At 42.7% G+C, this 21,018-nt stretch overlaps 1 protein-coding gene across 5 annotated transcripts in view; it reads right to left on the reverse strand.

Moving 5' to 3' along the window:
- The window catches only part of LOXHD1 (lipoxygenase homology PLAT domains 1), a 315,277-nt gene that overhangs the window by 72,142 nt on the left and 222,117 nt on the right, over positions 1-21,018 (reverse strand). For 2 of the 5 annotated variants that reach the window (XM_075128349.1, XM_075128350.1), the window contains 5 exons: positions 17,843-18,005; positions 12,879-13,033; positions 11,091-11,300; positions 8,748-8,871; positions 715-923 (listed from right to left, as the gene is read on the reverse strand). In XM_075128349.1, coding sequence (XP_074984450.1) covers positions 715-923; positions 8,748-8,871; positions 11,091-11,300; positions 12,879-13,033; positions 17,843-18,005 — 861 coding nt within the window. Of the gene's footprint in view, positions 1-714; positions 924-8,747; positions 8,872-11,090; positions 11,301-12,878; positions 13,034-17,842; positions 18,006-21,018 lie in introns of those variants that run through there. The other 3 variants (XM_048851015.2, XM_048851014.2, XM_048851013.2) reach the window with 2 other exon arrangements.

Genomic DNA, 21,018 nt, shown 5'->3' on the forward strand with positions numbered 1-21,018 from the left:
TTTGCTTACAAATCATAATTTGAAATGATTAGGTTGGCCAACATCACCGAAATGAATCACTGACATTGTCATAAACAGCTGTACAAGGAAGCTAGTCTACGTTCATACTTTTCAAATCTGTTATACTTTTTCAGATACACGTATTTTATCATACACTGCATATGCTTTTAAAGTGTGTATCAATGTTTCGATTTCAATTCACATTTCCAAACAATCACTAAATTGGCAACACTGCATGTAACTAGTTCACAAAACTGGGGCGGGTGTTGGGGAAATTCAGGAGAGGGGGTAAACACCCCCATGGGGGGGTGTAGGGAAATCCCTGGGCCTATTTTTACTGTACCTGTGGATAAATTATAACTGCACCAGATAAAAAAACAAATTTACTTTGAAGATGTTAAAACAACCGTCTTATGGAAGAGCAACTGTCATTTTATTAGAGATGGGACAAAACTGGGACATCAATGTCAAAGGCATTTAAATTTTGCAGATTTTGAACCTGCCCTCTGAAGTCTTGGTTCTAAGTCTGATCCAAAACCAGAAGGGACTTATTTGCTGACTCTGGTTTGGGTGTAGTTGAAATCTTGTGAGAGAACAACTTGAGAGAACCCCATTTTCTATTCTGGATCCAAACACCTCCTCTTTTGGCCTTTTCTAACTATACTGAAGATAGGTGAAACATGCTCCAATGACCATTCTTTGTTCACACAGTACCTCCAATTTTTTGATCTCCCCAACATCTAATCCCATAACAGAGAACTTCTCCACGGAGCCATCAGCAAACTGTTTCTTTTCTTTCAGGAGATCCAGCCACATTCTGCCTGTCTGCACTTTCTGAGGACCCGTAATGATGATGTAAACTCGGCTCTCGGTGCTTGAATCATATTCTGTGCCAGTAGTGATGATGAGGTGATATGGAATCACTGCAAAGGACAAAGTTCCATTAATCAGAAAACGTGTACAGAGACGCAAGGGTACCAACATCTCAAGTGCCAATAGTCTAATCCTAAAAGTGCCTCCTGAGAGGTGTTGAGTAATCTCAATCTGTGAGATGCACATCACCTTGCAGGATTGGGCTATGAATGTGTGCTGGGAAATTTTCCCATATACACACACACAGGGCCAAATTCTGCCTTCACTTACCTCCCACGCAACCCATTCATTTCCATAAGGTTACATAGGGTGCATTTCAGTGCAGAATTTTCCTGTGTAGACTAAGGGCCTGGTTTTGATTTACATTAAGGGACCTTAGTGTCAACAAGACTCAGGCCCTACATCATAAATAGGCCAGCAGACCAAAGAGTTCACACACTCATAGGATAACAAAGCCACAAAAAACTCTGTTAGCGCCAAGTCAAACAGAATCATTGACTGAACATCCCCAGTACCACTGTAGTTCCTCCTTGTTCTTTATTCAAGGATCACTTTGATACATGGGGCACTTTCAGGGCTCCAGTGTCCCTTTACATAGTCAAGGAAAACTATGAATGTTCTCATATTAAAGGTTAGACACTGAATAATATTTATACATTATATAATATATATTTGGGGAAAAAACCCTTCAGACCATAGCTTCGGAGCTTCCCTAGGTAGTTTTATAGTGGTTTTGAAACATTTCAGCTCAGCTGTTAGTAAGGAAGAGCTGTTTCTCCAGTGACAGGCTGCTTTTCAAGTGGTTTCCAAGAGCCCATTTGGGTACGTCTGTTGGATGATGAAGAGAAAGATGATGAATACACCTATGACTTCTCAGAACATTTCACGCCAAGCTGTACAACATGTTCACAACAAAATATGTTCAAAACTCTGTGAAATGTACCTCAGCACAAACTCCAAACTTGGCCGAGGTTAATCAACAGATTGGTTTTTTGGGGAGAGGGGAGGGAGGTGGCATTATCTGACTAAAATATGACGATATAGATCATTGTTGCAACCACTGTTATATTTTTGCAACAAATCTTGTACAAAATGTGTCATGTAAGATGTCTATGGGTTATGATTATGCTATCTGTATGCATGTATCATTTTTGTATTTGAAGTTATAAGTATTGGCTCAGTACCTGGATTTCAAATGTTTGCCCCTGGGGTAATGCCCACAAGTAGGTAGCCAGCACATCTTGGAGGGACTATTCAAATTGAGTGGCCCATCAAAAGAACATTTAACTGACAATGGACCATGGGAGATGCCCATCTACACTTAATGGAATCTCCTGCTGTGACTAAGCAAAATGCATGGACATATAGCTTGCCCATGTGACTCCAGACTCCATCTTGTTGCTGTAATTTTCCACAGTGAGAACAATGGGATTCCCTCCACATGGCAAAAGCTATAAAAGGCCCTGGAAATAGCTCCATTTTGCCTCTGTCTTGCTCAAACCTCTGGACTATGGACTTATACTAATGGAAGCATTCTAACCAAGGGACTGAGGTCCTTCCAATGATTTGGAAGCAACCAGAGACTTAACAAGCCAGCAGTTTATTCCATCACTGCTACAAGCCTGAACCAAGAACTTTGCAATTGGTGTATGTATTTGATTCCTTTAACCAGTTTTAACTCTTGCCTTTCTTTCTTTTGTTTCATGATTAAACCTTTCGATTTTAGATACTAAAGGATTGGCATCAGTGTGATTTTTGGGTAATATCTAAGTTATATATTGACCTGGGTGTGTGGCCGGTCCTTTGGGATCAGAAGAACCTTTTATTTGATGAGACTGGTTGTAAAGAACCACTCATCTTTAAATCCAGTGATTTTGGTGGTGACATAAGAACTGAACTGCCCAAGGAAACTGCTTTTATGACTTCTTGGTAGCCAGTGCCGTGAAACAGAAGTTTATTTTTGTTGCTGGTTTGGTATATTTCATGGAATAACCACCACCAGTTTTAGGTTGTGTTTCCCCTGTTTCTCAGCAGTTTGTCCTGAAGTTGGCATCCTCAGTTGTGACCCACTGAGGCCCAGTTACAGGAAGCAAGGCTCACAAATCTTTTGAGTAACACTTGGCCGAGGTTCAAGTGATTCTGGACTGATTTAAGGTTTCCATATTTTCATTAATGACTTGGATAATCGAGTAGAGAGTAGGTTTATAAAATTTGCAGGTGATACCAAGATGGGAGGGATTAAAGCACTTTGGAGGACAGGATTAGAATTCAAAATGACCTTGACAAATTGGAGAATTCATCTGAATTCAACAAGATTATATTCAATAAAGACTAGTGCAATGTACTTCATTTAGGCAGGAAAAATCAAATACACAACTACGAAATGGGGAATAACTGACTAGGTGGCTGTACTGCTGAAAAGGATCTGGGGGTTACAGTGGATTACATATTGAATATGGGTCAACAATGCGGAAAAAAGGCTAATATCATTCCGAGGTGTATTAACAGGAGTGCTGTATGTAAGACACAGGAGGTAATAGTCCCACTCTATTCGGCACTTGTGAGGCCTCAGCTGGAGTATTGTGTCCAGTTCTGGGTGCCACGCCTCAGGAAATTGTGGACAAATTGGAGAGAGTCCCATGGAGAGCAACAAAAATGATAAAAGATTTAGAAATCCTGACCTATAAGGAAAGTTTTTAAAAAAATTAGGCATGTTTTGTCTTGAAAAAAGAAGACTGAGAGGGGACCTGAGAACAGTCTTCAAATCTACTAAGGGCTGCTATGCAGAGGACCGTGATCCATTGCTGTCCATGTCCACTGAAGGTAGGACAAGAAGCAATGTGCTTAATCTGTAGCAAGGGAGATTTAGGTTAGATATTAGAAAAAACTTTCTAACCATAAAGGGTAGTTAAGCTCTGGAACAGGCTTCCAAGGAAAGCTGTGGAATCCCCATCACTGAGGTTTTTAAAAACAGGTTGGACAAACCCTTCTCAAGGATGGTCTAGGTTTCTTGGCCCTGCTACAATACAAGGGGCGGGACTGGATGACTTTTGGAGGTCCCTTCCAGCCCTACATTTCTATGATTCTAGCACAGTGGTGTTGATCAAGTTTTTGCTTTTGGTTTGAACTTGAAACTTACACCGGGGCATGACTTCATGCAAATTAAATCTGCTCTTTCCTCTGTGAGCTGAAACCAATGAGTTTCATACAACCCCAATTTCAGGCTTCTGAAATTGACTGTAACAGCACAGAAGTGAATTAAACATTAGGCAAGAATTATTCTACACTATACAGTACCAATTATGCTTAATTGTGCACATCAGTGTAATGAGCGTGCAATGAATTCACTGTAGTACAATTGTTTAAGCAATGCAATGATGGCACCTCTTCATCGAAAAGATCACAATGTGGGTTACATACATTTGACACACACCACAAGACATGTCAAGCTGTAGCCTCCCACCTTAATTAAAGAGTATTCTGAATTCCTTTTGGAGAGTGCTTCCACTGGAAGACCATTTCATTCTGTCATCCTGTGGTAGGTTAAAATGGCTTTCTTCATACAATTACTGCTAATACTATATAGAACTTAAATAGCATGCTCCATTCAAAGAACTCAAAGCACTTTACAAGCATTAAATCTGACAGCACACGTGAGCTAGGAAAGTATTATCACCCCCCATTTTACATACGGATAAGCTGAGAGTTGTTAATGCCCAGATTTTTAAAGGTACTTAAGCATTGCTGTGCTCAGCGTTGCAATGCCAAACTCATATAAGAGCCTAGGTTTCCTTTTTTACAAGTGATTTAGGCTCCCAGAAGCCTAAATCGCATTGACTGTTCATGGGATTTTGTCTCTTAAGTGCCTATATACTTTTTGAAAATGAGATTTAAGCTCCTAAATCAGTTAGGTGTTGTAACACTGAGCACAGCACATGCTTAAAAACCTTTAAGAATCTGGGCCTCAGTGACCTGCCCAAGGGTATCCAATGACTTAAGCAGAGGCATTCTGGCTTGCAATCCTGTGCCCTGACCACTACAAAATAACGTCTTTGTTTGTTCCTCTGGGGCACGGGACAACCTCTCTCGTTTATTGGGGATGTGGTACTTCTCCAGGTATTGAAAGTACTGGAGGCCTAAAAGTTGCTATACCTGCAAAAGAACACGGAAACCATTACAGTTCCATTAGCGATGGTGCCGAATGGAAGACATTGAGATTTTACACGTGATTTGGGAAATTCCATGGAATGCCCAGATGATGGATGCAAGGCAGTTATTCATTCCTCCGCTGAGGAAGCAGTATCAGAAGGAAGGTGCGAATTACAGAATGACCTCACTTATTTCTCATTGCAGCACTGTCACAGGAAGGCTGGCCCTTTAAGGCCAGGCTCAGCCTTGCCTATGACCACCCCAGCTGACAGTGATATGACTGAACTTCCTGGGACTTGGCTAGAGAGCTGAGGCACGGAAGACATGGCAAGAGGCAGACAGCCAGTTGGAGGCACTGGAGACGAGGATCCTTGCAGCACTGCACCCGGATACAAGGGCGTGCTACAGGTGGTGAGTACACCTCCTTCACAAGCACAACACTGGATCTGCTCATCCTGGAATGAGTGCAGAACAAGAGGTAGATCTGAGTGGCACCAAGACAAGTAGGTTACAGGGTGGGTTGGGCAACATAAAATCAGATTCATAACCTAAGCCTGAAAATGGAAAAAGCAAGAGAGGAGAACCAGTAACACTAGCCGTGGTTTTTTGGCTGTTAAATGCTGCATGTTTGTACAGATGCCACGGTGACCAGGTGCTTTATAAACACAGAGCAAAATACTGTCAGGGCCCATGCATACTGAGATCATGAAGGTGCATAAATGGCCCCCCAATATACCCCATTTTAAAAGCAGCTGGTTTACAATTATGCTCCATAATCAATGCTTTCACTTTCTTAAAAAATTAAGTCTCTAGCCTTTGTCATTGGGAAGAGAGCCTTTAAAGACAGAGAGGCAGATTCGCTGGAGGGTAGGGATAGGATACAGAGGGCCCTAGACAAATTGGAGGATTGGGCCAAAAGAAATCGGATGAGGTTCAACAAGGACAAGTGCAGAGTCCTGCACTTAGGATGGAAGAATCCCCTGCACCACTACAGGCTGGGGACCTACTGGCTAAGCAGCGGTTCTGCAGAAAAGGACCTAGGGGTTACAGTGGACGAGAAGCTGGATATGTGTCAACAGTGTGCCCTTGTTGCCAAGAAGGCTAAAGGCATACTGGCCTGCATTAGTAGGAGCATTGTCAGCAGATTGAGGGAAGTGATTATTCCCCCCTATTCAGCACTGGTGAGGCCACACCTGGAGAATTGCATCCAGTTTTGGGCCCTCCGCTACAGAAAGGATGTGGACAAATTGGAGAGAGTCCAGCAGAGGACAACGGAAATGATTAAGGGGCTGGGGAACATGATTTATTAGGAGAGGCTGAGGGAACTGGGCTTATTTAGTCTGGAGAAGAGTAAGGGGATTTGATAGCAGCCTTCAACTACCTGAAGGGGGGTTCCAAAGAGGATGGAACTCGGCTGTTCTCAGTGGTGACAGAAGACAGAACAAGAAGCAATGGTCTCAAGTTGCAGAGGGGGAGGTTTAGGTTGGATATTAGGAAACACTATTTCACTAGGAGGGTGGTGAAGCACTGGAATGCGTTACCTAGGGAGGTGGTGGAATCTCCATCTTTAGAGGTTTTTAAGGTCAGGCTTGACAAACCCCTGGCTGGGATGATTTAGTTGGGGTTGGTCCTGCTTTGAGCAGGGGATTGGACTAGATGACCTCCTGAGGTCTCTTCCAACCCTAATATTCTATGATTCTATGAAATCACCAGCCTGCCAGCTTCTGCAATGCAAAATCTGAAAATCTGGGGGCAGATTAAAATAAATGAATTGAAAATCAAATTAACTAAACACTGCCATTCATACTGTACTGACTGTGCCGTGCAGGGAGGGGTCTTGAATGGGATAAGAGTAGCGGGTGGCAAACAGTGCCACAGAATTTCAGGGCCCACAGAGTTTAATTTAGATCTAATGTGCCACATAGGACATGAGGCCTCAGAAGGGAGAGAGCAAGAGCTGGGAAGAGCATCTGATACAAGCAGCAAGTAAAAGTCTTCACTGGAAATCGATCCTCTAACCCGTACAGAAGAGGCTGTTACTTGGTGATAACACATCTTACATACATATAGCCCCTTTCATGGCAAAGGATCTCAAAGAGCTTTGCATACTTGAATGCACAAACTATATATGCCTTGTACAACTTCTTCCACCAATCCTGTCCCTCCCAGAAAGTTGCCTTTCCTCTCCCCGTCTCAAATCCTTGGTATCCAGAAGGTGAGGGTGGAGGAGGGAACTGGTGCATGATTCTGTGTGCCTGGGAGGTGGCTGTCTTCCCAAAAAGCCCTGTTCATCTAAGGGGTTAGCTGCCTGTCTCAAATCCTGTGAGTCTAGACGATTGGCTGCTCCCCCTTGATTGGCTACAAGTCTAGTGGAGGTGTTGCCCTTCTCACAACCATCTAGACATGCCTGCTATTATACCCCAGGAGGGCCAGTGACTGCCTGGGTTTTCCTTCATTCTTGTATTATCCTAGCACTCAGGGGTATTGAGGCCACTGGTCCCTGCGCCAGTAGGTGCTAAGTGGAATATGTGAGGTTCCCCGTGCCCTGGTCACCCATCCAAGATCAGGGCATTATACTTAGATATCAAGGTGACATTGGCTGGAAGGAGGCTCCATGTGCCTGGGATGATATCTTCTTCTGAGTTTTGCACAAAGCCAATCACACAATTAGTGCTTAACAAATGATAACAAACAATATACGCAGGGATCACTTTGCCCACAACCGAATGCACACATAGAATCATAGAATCATAGAATATCAGGGTTGGAAGTGACCTCAGGAGGTCATCTAGTCCAACCCCCTGCTCAAAAGCAGGACCCATCCCCAATTAAATCATCCCAGCCAGGACTTTGTCAAGCCTGACCTTAAAAAAAACTTCTAAGGAAGGAGATTCCACCACCTCCCTAGTCAACGCATGAAACACAGCAGCTGTTTAGCAGCTGACAGTAATATTACACTGCAGATTAGGAAAGGGGAAGTGAGAACCCTTTTCCAAATTAAAATGCAGGGGGGATTTTAAGGAGTCAGAATGCAGTTGCATGAGCTGGAATTTGTCCAGGATATCAGTGTTAACACCCCAACTCTTACAAGAGAGTCATGGGATTTTTAATGCCCACCAAGAGTTTCATGCAAAAGACAGCACCTTCAGCAACACCATGAGAAAGTATTGAGTCAACACAGACTTGACGAAAAGAGCACCCCCTATGAACCAGTCATACTGCTTCCTAAGGAGCTCTGGGTTTGTGTTAGAAGTCCCCCGTGCAGGTTTCACCTCAGGGTGGTTGTGGAGAGGGTGTTCTTGGAGAATCTATCTAGTTATGTGCTCATGTCACACAAAACACGTTGCTTGTAGAATTTGTTTTCACAGGAGATGAAGGACTCAATCCCCGGGCTCTAGCGCTATATAACCTAGATTTAGGCGGGAGGGAAATAAGAAGTCTGGAAGTATAGGAAGTGCCTTTTACTGTGCAGGATTATTCAGTTGCTATGGTGAAGACCACTATAGAAATAGCAATACACAAACAGATCCAAGCACCGATCCAGCCTGATTCTGCTGAGTTTATGAGATCCCATAGGATCACAGCCCCAGGGGGTACAGCTGCAGGATGACCAGAACAATTTACCTTTCTGCCCCACTTTGGTCTTCACCACTATAAACACATGGCCCAAAGAACTCAAATCAAGAACACACACGTGCATCCAGACACACACACAGTTCTCTTACATGAGCCTTCCTGGGCAGACCCGTTCAAGCTGAGTTTCTTCTTATTCTTCACATTTGCATTTCTATCTTGGCTCTTCAGGCTGAGAGATGAGCCACCCAGGCTGTTCCGTTCACCATCATAGCTCTAATTAGAACACACACATGTGAAGGTAACCAGGTTCAGTGCTCACTGCACTGCCAGCTGTTCCTATATGCCTCAAACAACATAACATGAAATCCCTCTATCTCTCCATGTAGTTTTTCCTGAGTACAGCTCTCATGAGCATGACTCCTCATCATTTATTACAGCTCATCCATTTACTTTACTGTAATGACCTTACCTCCACCATTTCCATGAGTGCTACTGTCATAACCATACAGCTAAGGGTAGCCTAGAATTCCTCCTTACCTGTAAGGGGTTAAGAAGCTCAAATAACCTGGTTGGCACCTGACCAAAAGGACCAATGGGGAAAGAAAATACTTTCAAATCTTGGCGGGGGGTTGGGGCGGGGAGGCTTTGTTTTGTGTGTTCTCTCGGGAAGCAGAGAAGCATCAGGTCAGAAAACTCCTTCTCCTATAAACCATCCTAAAAGTCTCTCATATTACAAAAATTGTAAGTAAAAGCCAGGCAAGGTGTGTCTTTTGTTCTGCTAGTGATTTTTCCTTTGTTGGAGGGAGGTTTATTCCTGTTTTTTGTAACGTTGAAACGAAGCCTAGAGGAAGTTCTGCTGTGTTTTTGAATCGTTTTTTACCCTGTAAAGTTATTTTCCATCCTGATTTTACAGAGGTGATTTTTACCTTTTTTTTTAAATAAAATCCTTCTTTTTAGAACCTGACTGATTTCTCTATTGTCCTAAGACCCAGGGGTTTGGGTCTATGATCACTTTGTAACCAATTGGTTAGGATATTATTCTCAAGCCTCCCCAGGAAAGGGGGTATAAGGGCTTGGGGGGATATTTTGGGGGAATAGGAATTCCAAGTGGTCCTTTCCCTTATTCTTTGTTAAATCACTTGGTGGTGGCAGCATATCCTCCAACGGCAAAGAATTTGTGCCTTGGGGAAGTTTTAACCTAAGCTGGTAGAAATAAGCATAGGGGGGTCTTTCATGCGGGTCCCCACATCTGTACCCTAGAGTTCAGAGTGGGGAGGGAACCCTGACAGCTACAATGAAGGCCACTGGCATGCGCTTAATGTACATAACAAAGATGTGTTGTGACTTGGCTACACAGCATGTGAGAGCAATGACCACAGGCAAGGTAGACAGGTAGAGTAGCCGCAGATTTGCTGAACAAGACATACACTGTAGCTGTTGGACTAGTTGATCCACACTACACAAAAGTCAAAGGTCAAACAAAAGCTACAAAGCTGAATAATCCTAAATGTCAAAGCTATTATATTTTTAGAACAGTTATTGAAGATGGGTTTTGTGTCATAGCCCAGTTAACATGAGAATACTTCCCCACAACCATTTCATTTTTTTATCTAATTGATTTTGAAAAGGAATTAATATGAGCAATTTGGTGGGTGTGACCACAAGAACTCAGAGGACTCTTTGCTGGGAACTGTAATTATATTAGATGCAAGGCACCAGGATCATCCCTGCTTACCTCTCTGGTACTATACCTGGGATGAGTTTGGATAATTTTAGTAGTAACTTTCAATTAAAATGTAACTATGTTTTGTAAAGCAAACCCCTTAAACACAACAGACGTTAATCAGCTGCAGTGCTGTGCCTTCCTGTGTAAAGGGAAGAAGCGCCTATTAACTTAATCCTGTTTGCTAATTTTAATTAATACATGTACTCTGAATTCTAATTAGCTGTATTAGACTGATTAAACAATACATACGGAGCCTTTCCAGGCGCTGGTAAGAGGACATTTTACTGCATATTTTTAGTGCTGATGAAAGGTGCTGCCCTATTCGATGATTAGGATTGATGGGTGGAGAGGCAGGGGCCGTGCAACCTGGAATTTTGGCTTGATAACTCCAGAGAGAGAAATCTATTACTTATCCGCTGGGTAGGGACAGCACAGGCAGCAACAGTGCAGAATTCTCTACCCAGCCCTGCCAGTGCACTTGGCTCCTGATCTGAAGAGGGTAAGTCTCCACTAACCATTCAGTCCTTGGCCTCTCCACTGAGACTGCAAACAAAAGAAGTCAGTGATGGAGGACCAGAGAGAGAACCATCAATTCATTTTACGTAGGCCAAAACACAACCTTCAGGGGGTAACATGGTCAGGCCACTCATGAGCTGTGCTGGACTGCAACCAGATGAAAGGCCATGCATCTCATTTTTATTAGCAGCAACGTGATAGTGCTCAGAAGCCTGGGTCAGGATCACTGCGCTAGCTGTTGTTACTGTACCTGTTCATAAAGTGTCCGCTCTATCCTTTTGTCCTCCTTCTTTGTAGAAAGCCAGCGCTCACACAGAAAGAGGTACAATTCTTCCGTGGTTTCATCCAGAATCTCTACTTTTTCCAGGTACCAGTCAGCATTCAGCATGGTGTTGTCATGACGAATCTTGATCTTGTATATAATGCCCAGGTCCACGGCCTGTATTGTGAACTTATCCTCCTACAGGATGTTTAATAGCAATAGTTTCTCTCAATGGACAATAGCTAATGTATACAATGGAGTACAATGCATGTGTAAACCCAGCCTTACTGGACAGTAATTGATTAAAAGCTGCAGCAGAGTTGTCTGTAAAAGATTCTGTGTCCATTAAAACTGTCCTGAGAGGGAGAGGTTTAAAGTGCAGTTGTGCTGTGAACATGACTATGTAAAAACTCACCCTCTTACTCAAAGGGAATATATGTGTTGAGCACTTGGAGCTGGTATCTGCTGACTTTAGTGTCAAAAGTAAAATTTTACTGTTTACTGCTGTTAGCTCGCCAAGGACAACAGAGCTAAGAGAAAGTGAGCTGGATTCTCCTCTGGTTAACACAACAACTGAACTGTTAACTACATTTCAATTGCAGCTCCAAATTCTGCCATCATTTATACCTGGTGCAACACACTGGAGACAATGGAGAAAATTCTGCACTTGGTTATTATGCATACGCAATTGCTAGTGAAATTAGCAGGAAAGAAACTTGCTTGACTCTCAGGGTATGCCTACACTACAAAGAAAAACCCATGGCATCGAGTTTTAGAGAACAGGCCAATTATCTTGGGCTCACGAGGCTCAGGCTGCAGCCGGGGCTAAACATAGCAGTGCAGACATTCCCACTTGGGCTGGAGCTGGACTTTAAAACCCAGTGAGCAGGGAAAGTCACAGAGCCCAGGCTCCAGCCCGAACATGAACATCTATACTGCTATTTTTAGTCCCACGGCCTGAGCCTACAAGCCCAAGTTGATTGGCCCAGGCTCTGTGACTTGGTGGGTGGGTTTTCTTTGCAGTGTAGACATACCCTCAGATATAATATGGAGTCTGCAGGGCTGGCTGTTGGTAACTTTTAAATTGAGCACACTGATCTGGAAATCATGGAGTGACAAACATGGAACAACCTAGTGCCATTTTTACATCACTTCTCACAGTAGAATCACACGTTAAGAGCTTACAAAAAGCTGTCGTAAGATGATGCCCCAATATTAATTATAATACACATTATAGTCAGATTCACCAAAGCTGCCCCCCTTTTAGGAGATACAAATCAACTCAAGGGATGGTAACCATGCCCTCAATTATTGGTGCTTCCAATGCTTAATTTGTAATGAAAGAGGTGCCGGGCTCAAGCAATTGGTTTACTTTCATAACGGATGCAGCAAGCCCACAGGTGCCGGGGCTATGAACCGCCAAGCCAAGAGGTGCCCATGCTTAGCCCTGGCAAAAATTAAGCACTGAATACTTCCAGTTTTGCAGCTGAAATATAGGAGGCTTGGTATGGGCCAGACTGGCCCTATCTCACTGATTCCAAGCAAAGAAAGATCTTGTCCATCTTAGGGATTGCTATAGAGCCTATCATTGTAGTACATAAATACCAGCATTAAATTGAAAATGTAATGTTTTAAGAGGTAATAAATATGATCCATCAGTTCTGACCATCCTTGCAGACTGGTACTTCCCATTAGGGAAGAGCAGTTACAACATTTGTTCATCGCTTTGCTTAAGGCCTGCAATTGGAAAATTTTATCAATCAGTTTCATCTTTACCTGTGCTCTTTCAAACTTGTTGGAGTTAGTTTCAGACTTGCTGAGTTTTCTCTCCCCGGTGTCCCCGAGGTCTCCATATATAGTCAGGAAAACATTTGCATCTGTCCCAGCGCCATAGATATTGCCAGTGAACACAGTTATCTTGTATGTATGAACTATATAAAGAAACAGATATCTAAATATATGATTTGGGAGCAGATGGATTCTCAGGGCCTAATCCTATATGCTGAGGGCAGTGTAAGAGGTGCTGAGCTCCCATGAACTTCCACCTAGTTAATGTCTCTACAGTGCCTTGACACAAAACGTGCAATTAAAGATGCTAAGTATCCTTATTATTACTGACTTCATCTAATGTCAATGGGAGTTGAGTGAATGCAGCGTCTTTCATGATTAGGATTCAGGATCTGCTCTCCACTGCATATGAGAGGGTTAAGTGGTCTGGAGTTGTGGATTCTTAATATTCTATCCTCCACAAACAAGCTCTAGGGATTTCAATGGGAAATTTCCACCAGAGTTAATGGGAACTTACCCGTATAAATTCTCGGCACTGAAAGAAGAGGGCAGACTCCAGAATCTTGTTGCTCGGACAATATTTAATTAAAGACATTTTGGAATTTTACTGTTTAAGTATGTTCTTTGTTGAGCTCACTCAACAGTGATCCAATGAAATCTCATAACAATCTTTAGTAATGTGCTTTTCTAATGTGTTAAATGCAGCTATTTCCATGTATCTGCTTCGCCCCATTTACATGAGGGGAACAAACAGTGACTGAAAGAATGTTCCCTGGAAAAGCAAATAGCAGCTAACAGATTTTTACTCACATTAGTGCCATGTAAACCCCAAAGAGAATCTCACTGGCAGCTTTCCATGCTACTCCCACACGATTCAAAAATGAGAAGGAGAAAAAGCTGTACTTTTTATTGGAGACACAGAAACTTGGGGTATGGAGACTTACCATGTTTGATGGTGGGATACTTTGTGTACATTAATAGCTTCACAGATAAGGTGTGGGTTTTTTTGCTTTTATTAGAGTCCTTTCACACTTAGCTCTCAGAATAATACAGGGGCTGTTCCACCTTCCATTGTAATAGGTGGAAAGACTCCCTGTGGTTGCAGTGGGAGCCGGATCAGGTTCATTTAGCTCTGAAAATATTTGTTTGGTTTGTTGCAATTTCACTTTTCCTGCTTTGTTTTTTCACTAACCACAGAGAGCATTATGCTGCAGTAGGTGCCATAACAAAAGATATTCTGATGGCTTGTGGTTATCAAAGATACTTTGGCATTTTTCATCAGAGTAGAGGTGTTAACTCTGGCATGCTGGCCAAATTCCAATTTGGGTAGTTAATTACAATGTACCTACTTAAATTTCACCTGCAGTTTCAACTGAATAAAGTACTTTTCTGACATTATGTCCTAAACTGTTGTGCAGCGTTGCTATACTCAGTTAAACTGTGGTGTTCCAGCCAAGAAATAACTGCACTTTAATAAAAAAAGGAGTACTTGTGGCACCTTAGAGACTAACCAATTTATTTGAGCATGAGCTTTTGTGAGCTACAGCTCACTTCATCAGATGCATACCGTGGAAACTGCAGCAGACTTTATATATACACAGAGAATATGAAACAATACCTCCTCCCACCCCACTGTCCTGCTGGTAATAGCTTATCTAAAGTGATCAACAGGTGGGCCATTTCCAGCACAAATCCAGGTTTTCTCACCCTCCACCCCCCCACACAAATTCACTCTCCTGCTGGTGCTAGCCCATCCAAAGTGACAACTCTTTACATAATCAAGTCGGGCTATTTCCTGCATAAATCCAGGTTTTCTCACATCCCCCCCACCCCCATACACACACAAACTCACTCTCCTGCTGGTAATAGCTCATCTAAACTGACCACTCTCCAAGTTTAAATCCAAGTTAAACCAGAACATCTGGGGGGGGGGGGGGTAGGAAAAAACAAGAGGAAACAGGCTACCTTGCATAATGACTTAGCCACTCCCAGTCTCTATTTAAGCCTAAATTAATAGTATCCAATTTGCAAATGAATTCCAATTCAGCAGTTTCTCGCTGGAGTCTGGATTTGAAGTTTTTTTGTTTTAAGATAGCGAAGCTATTACCAGCAGGACAGTGGGGTGGGAGGAGGTATTGTTTCATATTCTCTGTGTATATATAAAGTCTGCTGCAGTTTCCACGGTATGCATCTGATGAAGTGAGCTGTAGCTCACGAAAGCTCATGCTCAAATAAATTGGTTAGTCTCTAAGGTGCCACAAGTACTCCTTTTCTTTTTGCGAATACAGACTAACACGGCTGTTCCTCTGAAACCTGCACTTTAATAGGTTTCAGAGTAGCAGCCGTGTTAGTCTGTATCCGCAAAAAGAACAGGAGGACTTGTGGCACTTTAGATACTAACAGAAAAGCTTCAAAACCAGACTCCAACGAGAAACTGCTGAGCTTGAATTAATATGCAAAACTAGATACCATTAACTTGGGTTTGAATAGAGACTGGGAGTGGCTGGGTCATTACACATATTGAATCTATTTCCCTATGTTAAGTATCCTCCTCACACCTTCTTGTCAACTGTCTAAATGGGCCATCTTGATTATCATTACAGAAGTTTTTTTCTCCTGCTGATTATAGCTCATCTTAATTAATTAGCCTCTTACAGTTTATATGGCAACTTCCACCTTCTCTGAATGTATATATATATATCTTCTTACCATATGTTCCATTCTATGCATTTGATGAAGTGGGCTGTAGCCCATGAAAGCTTATGCTCTAATAAATTTGTTAGTCTCTAAGGTGCCGCAAGTACTCCTGTTCTTTTTGCATTTTAATAATGAGTGCAGTGGTCCCAACATATGTTCTGCATAATCAGTTTATTAAATTTGATTCTTTGCATATCATTTCAGTAGCTCTGCAGGACAGAATGCACGACTATAGCGAAGGAATCTGTTATTTTTTATTATTTATATTGGGCTAGTGCCCAAAATCAGCTGTAAAAACAATTCAGAAAACACAGTCCCTGACTCAAAGAACTTAATATTCTAAGGCTTTGTCTTCACTAGAAAAAACATGTTCTTACCTGGTGTTAGTTAACATCTGGTAACTAACACGAGGTAAAATCCTAATGAAGACAAGGCAGTTTGTAATTGTAATAGGAGTTAGCAGGTTCAGGTAAACCCCAGGCTCCTGTCTAGTCCTCACTTTGACCTGCTAGCTCATCTTATAACTACAAAAAGCCTTAGGGGGTGCATAAATTATGTACACTGACAGAATGGCATAGTTAGGGCCCTACCAAATTCGCGGTCCATTTTGGCCAGTTTCAGTCATATGATTTTAAAAATCGTACATTTCACGATTGCAGCAATTTAAATTTGAAATGTCATGGTGTTGTAACTGTAGGGGTCCTGACCCAAAAAAGAGTTCTGTGCATGCGGGGGGGTTGCAAATTTTTTTAGGGGGGTTGCAGTACAGCTACCTTTACTTCTGTGCTGCTGCTGGCAGCGGCGCTGCCTTCAGAGCTGAGCAACTGGAGGGCGGCGGCTGCTGGCTGGGAGCCCAGCTCTGAAGGCAGAGCTGCCACCAGCTGCAGCACAGAAGTAAGAATGGCCTGGTGTGGGATTGCTAGGGGGTCGCGGTACTGCCACCCTTACTTCTGCCCTGCTGCTGGCAGGATGCTGCCTTCAGAGCTGGGAGCCCAGCCAACAGCTGCTGCCCTCTGGCTGCCCAGTTCTGAAGGCAGCGCAGAAGTAAGGGTGGCAATACCGCGACCCCCCTAGCATAACCTTGCGACACTGCCCCCCTCCTCCCCCCGCAACTCCCTTTTGGGTCAGGATCTGCGATTTGAGAAACACTGGTCTCCCCCTGTGAAATCTGCATAGTATAGGGTAAAAGCACACAAAAGGTCAGTGACACATTTTTCATGGCTGTGAATTTGGTAGGGCCCTAGGCATAGTGTAAATACAAATCAGGCTGTGAAAGAGAATAAGAAATACTGGACTGGATGATTTCCATGGTTGAATCGTCCTCTTACCTGGTACTTGAACCCTGAAAGAAGATGGCAAGCAACACTGGCAGTTGGATTCAATTAGCTCCAATCAGAATATGAGAGGGGTAAGAATCTCTCTCTAGGGCAGAGGTAACTAAGGGTTGGGTCAGGGAGGTCTTGCAGAGAAATCCTTAGCAACAGCCAAGTTTTAAGGAGAAGTTGAGGATGAAATTTATATTGTGTGGTTACTATTTATGTTAGAAAGCCAAATACCAGGAAGAGTGTAAATCCAGATGTTGCATAGCATTCGTCTTCTCTGTTCACAGCAGGATAGGAACTCAACCTACTTACAGAGGGATCGGAATAAGGAGTAGGTAGCTGCCCTGCAGACCATGTCTGGGAGGGTGTTATGTACCTAAGGGGCAGTGTGGAAGAAAGTGCAAAGACAATCATGGAAAAAAGCTACAAATGGGGCATCAAGGCTGGTCAGTGGAGCAGAAGGGGTGGAGGACAATACGACAGGAAATGAGGACAAATAACTAGAGACAACTAGTTGAGGACAAATGACTAGAGATAACTAGATGAGGACAAATAATTTGCAGGGCCTGGAAGACAAGATGTTGGAAACTTGTGTGTAAAGGAGAGCCAATAGAGAAATTCAAAGGATGTATGTGAGACACAATCAGAACAGCAGCCAGGGAAGATGATTGTAGCAGCTGTGTTTGTGAGGACTGGATGGGAAGCATGTTGGGCATCCAGGAGGCCAGAGAACGGGCAGTTACAGTAATCCAGATGGGACATACTAGCTTTTTCACATAAAATATGGCAGTTTAAATGATTGATTTTTCACTCAATGGCCATAATTGCAAAGAAGCAACCTTTAGTAGCATGCATCTACCTGAACTACATATCCAAATGGCTTGTTCCAATGGGACAAAATAATAAGTCGAGGTGTGGTGGAATTTTGCTTACTTTCCAGTGGTTCTTCAACTTCCTGTTCTATCTGCTTTAGTGTCCCGTCTTTCAGGAGTTTTTCAGTAAAGATATCAGATGGTACAAGTTCTCTTACAATCTCGCCATCATCTTCAGATTTTGCAAGCCACCTTTGACATGGAAATGTGATTGTTTCCGAACCCTGGTGTAATATGACAAAGACATATTCTTTTTTAGAGGGAGAACTAGTTAGTTGCTTCTCAGCCATTGGACACAGTTAGTTGCTTCTCAGCCACTGATTGGCAAGCACAGTGAATTCCAGTATGTGTGTATGCACAGATTAAAAACTGTGTTAAGTGCAACAACCAGACAATGCGAGTATGCAATGAAGCAGAACAAAGTATACTTTTAGGTAATAAAACCCTATTATTCAGTATCAAAAGCTAAACTGCACTCAAATGAGACTAACCAAAGCACTAAATAATGCAGAGTACAATACTCCACTAGTTAACAGGGGATTGACTATATAATCCAATAGGTATTCTCCCTCTCTAATTTCAGTGGGTTCAGTGCCTGATCCTGAAAACCATTATTACCAGTAGTATCCTCCCACTGAAGACGTTTGTGAATATGGATTTGCAGGATCCTGCAACCCTTTATCAGTCCTAATTCAGTCAATACTTTCCTTGAAGTCAGTAGTTTTGCTTGAGTACATACTCCAGGATTTTGCTGAAGTGCAAACTTCATGATTTTTCCCAATAAAATACTAAAACTCAAGCACTCTCAAGCCATTTCCCATGAGTACTTTAAGAAAAAAAGGGAAATAATTTTTTCCTTTGTTTCAACTTTACTTTAGGAGAAACAAGCATGATTTTTGTCCTATCAAGGAAGAAATGAAAACAGTGGAACAGCAAATAAAATCTATGTGAGATCACTTGCTAAGGAGAAGTAACAGGCTTCTTCAAGGCCTTCAAAATGTTATTTAACCAGGGTAACTCTGTACGAAGTGGACATAAATCTTCATGTAAACTGAAGATCCCATAAGTGTGAACAGAACAAAGCTAACTTCCAGACCACCCACAAACTACATAGCATAAAGGAAGAAAAAGCTTTTGAATGTGTAACTGCCTTGACTCCATCTCAAATGGGATCCTCATCCAGGGCTTCAGGTCTTTTCACCTTGACTATTGCAGCTCCATGCAGTTGTGTTTCAAACAGCTATGTGCCATTGTCTGTCATGTATCATTTATACACAATTATATCAATGGTACTTATATGTCCCCCCGCAATCGTTAATGTATCTATCCTCCCAACACCTCTCTGAGGTAGGACAGTGCTATTCTGATCCACTTGCTTAAGATCACACAGGAAGATTGTGGCAGAGCTGGGACTTGAACCAAAATCACCGGAGTTGCAAGCTAGTGCCCTAACCACCGGACTACCCTTCCTCTCTGTAGGGCCATCTCGAATCTATATTCAAATGACTCCACAGGCATTCCCACTCATTTAAAGATCCTGTGTAGCATAGTGCTCCCTGTTTCTGAAACCCTCCATGGACTTGCTTCCGTCTGATAGCAGAGTCTTGAGCCTCTGATCTCAATTACCCTCTTCCTTGCATAGACTAATTAGCCTTTCTGGGACTCAGATAAGTTGTTCACCAAACATAACAGTAATTTCCTCGGTTTGGTAGAGCTCCTTGGGAAATATGATGATGTCATCTGTGAGAACCTATGTCAAGTAGGTCGTAAAGAAGCTATGAATCATTACTGCTGCAAAACAATTCAATACAAATTGATTGACCTTATGGCAAAGAAGGGGCTTGATAATATATTGATGCAGCTCGCAAAGTGAAGTACTACACTGTAATAGTGGATTGCTCTCCCGACATTAGTCATAATGAAAAGATGTCATTTACAGTAAGATTTATTGATGACAAGGATAGCTGTATCCAAGTAAAGGAACATTTTATCTGTTTCCAGTCTGTGTACGATGCTACTGGAAAAGGCCTAAGAAAACTCTTTATGAATGTTTTGAATGAGAGTAAAATAAAGCTTCAGGACTGCCATGGCCAAGGCTACTACAATGGTGTAAACATGAAGGGAAGAAACAGTGTCGTCCAGGCAAGGATCCTTGTGCTGAATCCAAGAGTTTTCTTTATGCCTTGTGGCTGCCAGTCTCTCAACCTGGTTGTCAGGAGCAGTGTCATCTGCTTCAGATTCAGTATCTTTCTTTGAAGTACTGCAAAGGAGATACATCCTGTTTTCAGCATCAACTATCAGGTGGAAGATCCTCATGGACAATGTTACAAATCTGACCAGGAAGCCGCTAAGTGACACTTTCTCGGAGAGCCTCATTGACAGTATAAAGCCAGTGAGGTATCAAGTAACTGAGGTTTATGACACCCTGATGGAACTGCCAGAGTCAAGTAAAGTCAAAGCTGGAATCCAACAGGAGGCGAAAAGCCTGGCAAACCAGATCATTGACTTCAAATTTCTGGTCTCAGTTGTGGTTTGGCACAATATCCTGTTCCAACCAAATGTTGTAAGCCAGGCATTACAAACTCCATCGATGGACATCGTGACCGCTACTACTTTAATGAGAAGCTGCCGTGATTTCACTGTGGCCTACAGAGACAATGGATTTGAAAATGTCATCACTGCTGCCAAAGAAATGGCCGAAAACTTAGGAGTTGAGCTTGTCTTCAAGGAAACTCGTATTCATTGGAAGAAGAGACAGTTTGGTTATGAGAGCAGAGATGAGGTGATGGGAAGCTTAGAAGAAAAATTCAAAAGGGAGTTTTTTTGCTCACTCATTGACTCTGCTCGAGTGTCAAAGAAAGGTTTGGACAAATGAAGCACTACGAAAAGATTGGAGAGGGGGGTTCCTGTGATCTTAGTAAGCTGCCAGCAGACAGGAAAACACTCTTGAACAATTATACGGACCTTCACCGGACGCTGACACATGGAGAATGTTTGGACCTCAATGATAAAGACCTCTATGTCGAATTGGACGACCTCTGTCACATTTTGCCATACGGGAAGCACTCTCCACTTCAAATTTTCCAATTTATTCATGAGGCAGCGCTCAAGGACACTTTTGCTAATGTGTGGATAGCTTTGAGGACTCTGCTCACGCTGTCTGTCATAGTCGTGAGTGGTGAGCACAGCTTTTCCAAGCTCAGGCTCATTAAAACGTATCTTTGATCGGTGGTGGCC

This window comes from Caretta caretta, chromosome 5 (assembly GCF_965140235.1).
Source record: "Caretta caretta isolate rCarCar2 chromosome 5, rCarCar1.hap1, whole genome shotgun sequence".
Lineage (NCBI taxonomy): Eukaryota > Metazoa > Chordata > Testudines > Cheloniidae > Caretta > Caretta caretta.